The 9,735-nt window shown below is 47.0% G+C and overlaps 1 protein-coding gene across 1 annotated transcript; it reads left to right on the top strand.

The window, feature by feature from the left end:
- Window positions 1-238: 238 nt before the first annotated feature.
- On the top strand, window positions 239-9,456 carry LOC133074485 (uncharacterized). The gene is given in 5 exon segments (XM_061168418.1): window positions 239-306; window positions 410-638; window positions 4,937-4,991; window positions 6,011-8,971; window positions 9,337-9,456. Coding segments are annotated over 5 exon segments (3,357 nt in total). The 3' UTR covers window positions 9,381-9,456.
- The last annotated feature ends 279 nt before the right edge of the window (window positions 9,457-9,735 follow it).

The following is a 9,735-nucleotide window of genomic DNA, read 5'->3' as shown; positions in this document are numbered from 1 at the left end:
TGTATATCTAAACTATGTACCCAAAATAAGGTAAATCAAAGTCTCAAAAACATATTAGCCCTCCCAAGTTCACTGCAGAAGTACTCACAGTACCCCAAGTGTGGAAAAAACCTAAATGTCCATCAACAGATGCATGGATAAATAAACTGTAGTATATACATCCAAGGGATTATTATTCCTTCCAAAAAAGAAGGAAATCCTGTCATATGAGCCAACATGAACTAACCTTGAAGACATTATGCCAGGAAAAATAAGCCAGAAACAGACGGACAAGTACCACAGGTACTTCAATACCCCTTATGTGAGGTATTGAAAACAGTCAATCTCATGGAGTAAAGCATAGAATAGTAGTTGCCAGGAACTGGGGGAGGATGGGCATGGAGTAAGACAGGGTGTTGCTAATCAATAGGTATAGTAAACTGAAAAGCTCTACTGCCAAATCAATAAACAAGAAAAGTCAGAGCCATCAGCGATTTCTGGCCTCCACATGTGAATGCGGGCTCCCAAAGCTCAGTCCAGCAGATGCTGCCACCGCCATTGTGATGCTGAGGAGCTGGGAGACACAAGGAGCAGCCATCTGCCACGGCTGCCACTACTTCAGGGGAACAAGGACACAGGATTGGGCCCAGAGAGCTGAGGTACAGACGAAAGAAATTAATTCAGTGAGCCCAGAGGCTTGGCTGTTCCCATGCATACAATGCTAAATTCCTTCATTTGATATCTGATCTTTGATGTTCAGACTGCACGCTGCCTTTGCTGTAAATTTGTATGTGGTTTGACTCCCACTCCCATGTTCCAAAGGGAACAGTTTTCTCAGAGCTACTGAGATGCTGTCTCCTAGGCTTGGAGTCCTAATCTTTCCCACCAAATAAAATGAAAGTCTACTCTCAGGTTGTGACAATATTTTTTAGTTAAATGTTCCTAACACAATAAAACTATTTATAAAAAGTAAATTGATACAGCCACTATGGAGAACAAAATGGAGATTCATTAAAAAACTAGGAGTAAAACTACCAAATGCCCAGCATATGCCCTGAGAAAACCATGATTCAGGAAGTCACGTGTACCCTAGTGTTCATTGCAGCGCCATTACAATAGCCAGGACATGGAAGCAACCTAGCTGTCACTCAACAGATGAGTGGATAAAGATGTTGGGGCACATATATACAATGAATAATCACTCAGCCAATAAAAAGGAACAAATCTGAGTCAGTTGAACTGAGGTGGAGAAACCTAGAGCCTTTTACTCAGAGTGAGCTAAGTCAGGAAGAGAAAAACAAACATTGTATATTAACACATATGTATGGAATCTAGAAAAATAGCACTGATGAACCTCTGTCAAGGGCAGGAATAGAAATGCAGATGTAGAAAACAAACTTGTGAACACAGTGGGGGAAGGAGAGGGTGGAAGAAATAGAGACAGTAGCATTGAAATACATGCATTGCCATGTGTAGAATAGATGACTGATGGAAAGTTGTTTTGTAGCTCAGGGACTTTAGCCTGGTGCTCGGTGACAGCCCAGAGGCCTGGGATGGGCAGCAGTGGGATGGAAATGAGGCTCAAGGTGGAGGTGATCTATGTGTACTTAGCGCTGATCCACATTGTTGCATGGTAGAAACCAACAGAACATAGTACAGCAATTATCTTCCAATTAAAAATAAATTTAAAACTTATATATGTCAGCTCTAATAGGTAGAAAAACTAACACTTATGAATAACTACTCAAAACAACTAATCAAGAGTGTCAAAAATACTCCAAATCTTATAAAGAATAGCATTGTGCAGACTAAGGGCCACCTCGCTAAGACCTCTGCCCTGCTCCTCTCTTTCTTCTAGCTGTTATCACTGCTAATTAGAAGGAGTCAGTTTGAAGGCACGTTAAGAATCCATATCTTTTACTAGTAACAGAGGTCTTCCTTCTCCACTGCCTGAGGGAAGATTTCACAGCTTGTGCTCTTTCCTGAAAGAAGACTGTGTAGCATCTGCTATGTTTCTATCTTGACTGGGTTGATGTAGTTCAGAAAAAATTCAATGGCGTAACCTTGATGTTTGAAGAGGTAGGGACTTTTTGAGATTGAGTCCTATTTCTGATCTCTTTCTCAGTCTCTCAGAGAACCAAAATGAGGACAGCTGTTCCTGCCTAGTCCTCTAGATTCCACAATGGAGTCACCAGGATCACTACTAGGGAACAGACGTCCTTCAGGAATCCTGGAAGGAACAGGAAAGTCTTGAGATGGATTAGGTGCTTTCACAACATTCTTTTCATGACGGAGTCTTAGGAACTAGGTGGTACCTGCTGGAGTAAGTGAATTATCTAACAAATATGTAACTTAGAACAGGTCTACCAACATAATTTTATACTTGCTTTTCTTTCTTCATGAATTGCTAATGGATTCCAAGATATTTGTACCAATAAATTCTATGGGTTGTCACGTATGTTTGGTAAGTTGAAGGAGGATTGGCTTTCTTAAGAAAAAGGTCCAAAAAAAGACAAAAAAAAAAGAAAAAGGTGCTTTTGAGGTTGCTGACTTAGAAAGAGGGATAATTAGTTCTTGATAACAGAGAAAGTGACTAAAGGACGAATGGTTCTCATTCTTTCCAAATAATGGATATTTTTTCATATAATAGATATTTTCCATTTTAGAAATGGAAGCATTTGTAGCAAACTGAATCTCTGAGTGTCTCTGAAAATCATGTAATATCTACATGAGAGTTTGCTAGATTTTACTTAGAAACTAGTAATAATGGTTATCTAGGAGAGAAGCTGACTGTCTGGGGAATGAGTAGAAGAGAGGCTAAGTAAACCATGAGGCAGAAAAGAAATCATCAGCAAATATGCATACTCAAAGAGTTAAAGAGCAGTGTCTCTAAAATTCCAAAGGAACATATTTTTTGAACTTACAATGTTACATGTAGCCAAACTATATAGTCAAATATGAATAAAATAATATAATTTCCACAAATATATTTTCTGATATAGCTTCTTGAGGTTTTGTTCCACCAAACCAAAGGTAAAAACCCAAATTGAGAAACACTCAAAAAAAAAAAAAAAAAAAAGCTATGGAAATAAATGAGAATAATAAGTGAATGAAAACCATAGGGTGACAAGTGTTGGGGAAACCTACAGATCAGCAAGATTCTACTGAGACACTTTTTCAAGGATACCAGAAATTATATTTCCAATTGGAAACTGTATCTAATATGAAGACAGAAAGAATGATGGGCCAGTTAATTTAAAGATGTACAATAGTCAATACTGTGGTGGTAATTGATTATCAATCTACTCTCTGTAAAGGAAAAAAATGTATGTGTAGACTTTGCTATTCACAGCATAACAACTACACATACTACACACATATTACATTGAACTTGAATAAAATTATTTATTTTTTCAATGGAGGGTGATTGCTTTACAATCTTGTGCTGGCTTCATACAGTAACATCAATCAGCCACAGGTATACATATGTCTCCTCCCTCTTTGACCTCCCTGCCACCTCCCGCACTCTCAGGAAGCATTTAACAAGAGGCTTCCTGTGTGCTGTTTTGGATCTGTCAGGAACCCTCTGGCCCTTATTGATTCCTGAATAGTCAGGAATTAAGAGGAGAGGCACGCCTTTCCTGGGGCTGAGGAATCCAGGCATTTCTCATTACAGTGATAAGTACCCTCTTCCTTTTTATGAGCCAAATGATAAAAGGTGATCGTTTGCAACTCTCTCTCTTTGATAGGGATCATCTTATGTTTTCTAAGTCTGGAATTTTAATCTTTGTCTTTGCTGAGAATAACCACCTGGTAACACAGTATATATGCCCATGCCAGGTTGATTAAAACACCTTTGCTCCATCAGAGCTTTGGTCCCCGTGTCTTTCTTTCTGTCTTTCTATTCCTTCTTTCTGTCTTTCTCTCTCTCTCTATTTCTGGCTAATTCCTTGGAGCGCAGAGGCCCGCTGAGCTCACCTTCTTGCCCTGGCTTCTAAGACCCTCTCAAGAAGGCGCACTGCACCTTCACCCACTCGAGAGGGCGCCTGGTTTGGTGCCTACGTGCAGCAGCACGAACCCTAAGAACAGGACTCTATTGGCTTTCCGCATAAACCAAGGAATGTCAACCTCTTTCTCTCTCTTACTCTCGGAACCACCAGGTTCCGGTCCATTAAAGGACCAACACCGCGCCATCCCATCTCTCTAGGTTGTCACTGTGAGGCTGCCAGGGTTAATACCATGACGGGCGGCCTGGACCTAAATTTTAGCTTCCCCCGAAATGGTAAGATTCCCTATCCCCATCAGGTAACCTGGAGCCAGCCAATCAATATGCGCCCAGTAAGAACAAAGGGAGAGCTGAAAAGCCCGCAAACGCCCAGGTTTGAAAAAAAAAGCCCGCGAAAGTCTGTACCAATAGAATTGCTTTGCAAACATGTAACCAATCCGCTTAAGCCAGCTACTAACCGCTTTTGCATATCTTATAAATTTGTGTAACAAGCTTGAGCTCGGCGCTTTCTGACCCTGCACCACTGTGATGTTTGTGGCAGAAAGCCCTGGCTCGAGACAGTAATAAACTTCCCTTTTTTTGCGAGTTGCATTGTCTTGGAAGCCTTCTTTCTCTTCCCGCTCGGGGATTCGGACATCGGGCATAACATTTGGGGGCTCATCCGGGATCCCTTGACTGGGAGAGGGGAATGCTTACAGGACAAAGGGGAAGGATAAATAATAACACCGGTGCTCAGGAAAGTCCAGAGTAAATCCAAGGCCCTGCTGGGAAGCAGGGAGGTATCTGGCACAGAAGGAAGGCTTTCTATAAAGGGGGGCCAGCCGGCATAAGGCCGAGGCCAGCGGACGGGCTGGGAGGCAGCCGACTCCGCGGGAAGGAAAGTTCCTCTCCCCGACCCCGAGTCTGGTGAACAGCGGACGCCATTCGGTAAGGTGAATCTGCTACCGGAAGGCAAGAAAAATTCAGGGGGCCCGAAAACCCAGCGCTGTGTCGTCGGTCGACGTTTGTTTGTCCGTGTGTTTGTCTTTGGCTCTCCGTGTTTTTGTGTGTGCCGGCATTGTCTCTAGTCTCGTTCTCTTCTGGTGCATCGTTCTTTCTCACTTCTGACTTATTCTCCTTCTCTTCTTCTCTGATCTGCCCTCAACTCCTTTTCTTTTCGGGAGTTTCAGTGAACAGGCGAACGGTTGTGGGGGCAATTGATGAGTCCTGGCCAGGGCTACACTCTGGCGGACTCTGAAGGCCCTACAATAAGTAAGCCTCAGTAACTAGAGCCCGACCGGGTGAAACTCTCCTTTAACATCCCTAACTGAGGGCGTGGCCTAAAATTCTTCTTGTGGGCACGGGTCAGGCACTTAAAGGCCATTAGGGCGCCTGCCACTTGAAGACTCCCGTGAGAGGATAAGGGGGTCACGGAACGGGCTAGAAACCCCTAGGGTGCCCGCCCCCAGCAAGAAAACTTCCGTGCAACGACGCAGGCACATAAACAGTTCCAAAAGCATACCATAAGCCCAACCTCTTGGCCGCCACCACTCCCGGTAGGATTTTTGGTGGTCATTCTCAGTGACTTCCTCTCTCTCTTCCTTACCGTTTATTCTTTGACCATGGGGCAGGGAGAATCTACCCCACTTTCTCTCATGACTGACCATTTTTCGGATGTCAGGGCCAGGGCCCATAACTTGTCTTTGCTAGTCAAGAAAAGTAAATTAATAACTTTTTATTCTGCAGAGTGGCCCGCCTTTCAGGTTGGATGGCCTCCGGAAGGCACCTTTCAACCGTCCATCATACAGGCTGTGAAGGAGAAGATTATGGCTCCTGATCCCTGGGGCCATCCGAGTCAGGTCCCCTATGTCATGGTCTGGCAGGATCTAGTGGAAAATCCGCCTAAATGGTTAAAACCTTTTGTTCACAAACTTCCTAGTTCCTCCAGTTCACAGGTCCTGGTGATGGAGACCCCCCCGGAGGAAACCAAAAAGAAAGAGGACCCAAAACCAGTCCTTCAGGAATCGTCTTATCCAAACCTGATAGATCTAGAAACGGAGATAAGGCCTCCGCCATATGTGCCCTCCTTACAATCCCCTGCGAGGAGAGAAGCTCCCACAGGTGAACCGAGAGGATTAAGAGGGCCAACGGGAACCGACCGTGAGGGGGGACCAGCATTGGGGACCCGGGGGAAAACTAAGGGAGATAGGGGTAAGCAAGACCCTGGGGACCCAGAGTTACCTTCATCCACTGTTCAGGCGCTCCCCGTCCGAGTGGGACCAACTAACCCGGACGGAGAGCGAACCTATCAGTACTGGCCCTTTTCCACGAGTGACCTGTACAATTGGAAGACCCAAAACCCTCCTTTCTCAGAGAAACCCCAAGGCCTCATTGACCTCTTAGATTCCATTTTGTTCACTCATAATCCCACCTGGGATGACTGTCAGCAGCTATTGCAGGTGCTCTTCACCACGGAAGAACGGGAGCGAATTCTGGCAGAGGCGCGGAAACGGGTACCAGGGGTCGACGGGAGGCCAACTGCCCAGCCTCATCTTGTGGACGAGGGGTTTCCTCTGTTGCGGCCTAACTGGGATTTTGAGCGGGTGGAAGGTAGGGAGCGTCTCCGAGTGTACCGCCAGACTCTAATGGCTGGCCTGCGGGCTGCAGCAAGAAAGCCGACAAATCTGGCAAAGGTAAATTTAGTAAGGCAAGAGCCCACTGAAAGCCAGGCAGCCTTCCTAGAGAGGCTGATGGAAGCTTTCAGGCAATATACACCTATGGACCCCCAGGCTGAGGAGTCATGCGCTGCAGTTCTGTTAGCGTTTGTGAATCAGGCAGCCCCAGATATTAGGAAGAAATTATAAAAGGTAGAGGGATTAGGAGAACAGACAATACAGGATTTACTGAAAGTAGCTGGAAAGGTATTTAATAATAGGGAGACCCCAGAAGAAAGGGAAGAGCGAATTCGGCGGGAGGAAAGGGAATTAGCGGAGAAGATCAGGAAAGAAGATAGGGAACATAGGGCGAGGGAAAACCGGAAGAACCAGAAGGAGCTAGCCCAGATTCTTTTTGCGGGGATAAAGGCCGGAACAGAATTGAGGGAACCTCGAGACCCCCGGACGGGAGAAAAAGAAAAACCAAAAAGGCAGGCCCTAAAGAAGGATCAGTGCGCCTACTGCAAAGAACAGGGGCACTGGAAAAACGAGTGCCCTAAGAGGGACTCAAGGAGAAGAATGACCCAGAGAGAGAAAATCCCCCCTGGAACTCGAGTTCTATATGCGGGGGAAGACAGTGACTAGGGGAGTCGAGACTCGGCACCCCTCCCCGAGTCCTGGGTAACCATACATGTGGAGGGGAAACCCGTTGGCTTCATGGTAGATACTGGCGCCCAACACTCTGTTTTAAATAAAAAACTGGGACCAATGTCTAAGAAAACCAGCTTAGTGCAAGGAGCCACGGGGACAAAAAGATATTGTTGGACCACAGAACGGAAAGTAAATCTGGGGACCCACCAGGTGTCCCATTCGTTTTTGGTGATACCAGAATGCCCAGCCCCTCTACTTGGAAGAGACTTGTTGACTAAAGTTAATGCTCAGATCCATTTTGATCCCGGGGGAATGTCAGTCACGGATGGACTTGGACAACCGATACATGTCTTGTCCCTAGCCTTAAGAGATGAATACAGACTTTTTGCGCCTAAGCCCTCAGAGACCATAGCACTAGATGTACAACCATGGGTCCATAAATATCCATTGGCCTGGGCAGAAACAGCAGGAATGGGACTAGCCAAACAGAGACATCCGGTCGTCATCGAGCTAAAGGCCGAGGCAGTTCCTGTGAGGGTGAGACAGTACCCTATGAGCCAAGAAGCTCGGCGGGGGATCACTCCCCACATTCGACAGCTCATGGAGGCCGGAATTCTCAGGCGATGCCAATCCCCTTGGAACACCCCCTTACTGCCGGTGAAGAAGCCAGGGGGGACAGATTACAGACCTTTCCAAGACCTGCGAGAAGTCAACAAACGGGTGAGTGACATACACCCAACTGTCCCTAACCCGTATACCCTCCTGAGCAGTTTACTGCCTGAATACACTTGGTACACTGTGCTGGACTTGAAGGATGCCTTTTTCAGCCTACCCCTGGCAGTCCAGAGCCAGGAGATATTTGCCTTTGAGTGGACTGAGGGGGAGGGCCAACCGGTAGTACAATTAACTTGGACCCGCCTCCCACAGGGGTTCAAGAACTCCCCTACCTTGTTTAATGAGGCTCTGAGTGAGGACCTCTACGAATATCGGGCTTGCCACCCAGAGGTCATTCTGCTACAATATGTAGATGACCTTATGTTGGCTGGAACCACAGAGGAAGCTTGCAGCCGTGCCACTGGGGACCTATTACAGACCCTAGGCATCTTGGGGTATCGCGCTAGCGCAAAGAAGGCACAAATAGCCCGGCAAGAGGTCACCTATTTGGGGTATAAGATCAGGCAGGGGCAAAGGTGGCTAACCCAGGCCATGAAAGAAACAATATTGCAGATACCAGAGCCCAAAAACCCCCGCCAGGTGAGAGAGTTTCTGGGGACTGTTGGATATTGCAGACTGTGGATTGTGGGGTTTGCTGAGAAGGCCCGGCCCTTATATGAGGGAAGTAAAGAGACCCCAAACTGGACTTGGACTGAGCCAATGAAACAGGCTTTCCAGACACTCAGACGGGCCCTACTAGAAGCCCCAGCCCTTGCCCTGCCTAACCCAAATAAGCCATTCCAGCTGTTTGTAGATGAAAAGCAAGGAATAGGAAAGGGGGTCTTGACTCAACAATGGGGACCATGGAAGCGGCCGGTAGCATACCTTTCGAAGCGATTAGACCCGGTGGCCGCTGGGTGGCCCCCTTGCCTTCGCATCATTGCAGCTACAGCCCTCCTCATCCGCGACGCTGACAAGTTGACGTATGGACAGCAACTCTCGGTTTACACCCCCCACGCCGTAGAAGGGGTTTTAAAGCAGCCGCCGGGTAAGTGGATCTCCAATGCCCACTTGACACACTACCAGGCCTTGCTGCTCGATGCCCCACGGGTGCGTTTTCAGACCCCTTGCTTCCTAAATCCAGCCACGCTCCTACCCAACCCAGAGAAGGACAGCCCTCTCCATGATTGCAGTGAGATACTGGCTGAGGCCCTGGCGGCATGAAAAGACTTAACTGATGTACCCCTAAGCAACAGTGAGCTAGTATGGTTCACCGATGGGAGCAGTTATGTAAAAGATGGGCAAAGGAAGGCGGGAGCCGCCATAGTTGATGATTCAGGGCAGACAATATGGGCTGAGAAACTACCCCCAAACACTTCTGCACAAAAAGCAGAATTGATTGCCCTAATACAGGCTCTGGAGCAAGCCAAAGGGAAGAGAGTCACCATTTTTACTGACAGCCGATATGCTTTCAGCACTGCCCATATTCAAGGTCCCATATACCAAGAAAGGGGATTTCGGACAGCTGAGGGAAAAGAGGTCAAAAATCTGCCTGAGATTCTCAGGCTCTTGGAAGCTGTCCAACTACCCCGGGCAGTAGCTATAGTACATGTCCCCGGTCACCAGAAGGGAGAAGACCCTAAGGCGCGAGGCAATCGTGCTGCTGATGCGGCCGCTCGAGAAGCGGCTAGCCGGGACTATGCTGCCCCCATATTAGCCGTGGGACTTCCACCTCCTGGTATGGGGACCTTGCCACCAGTTCCCGAATATTCCCTCCCTGATCTCGCCTGGATCAACAAGGATACCACCCTC

Source organism: Dama dama, chromosome 20 (genome assembly GCF_033118175.1).
Source record: "Dama dama isolate Ldn47 chromosome 20, ASM3311817v1, whole genome shotgun sequence".
Lineage (NCBI taxonomy): Eukaryota > Metazoa > Chordata > Mammalia > Artiodactyla > Cervidae > Dama > Dama dama.
This window is presented reverse-complemented; position numbering and strand designations above follow the sequence as displayed.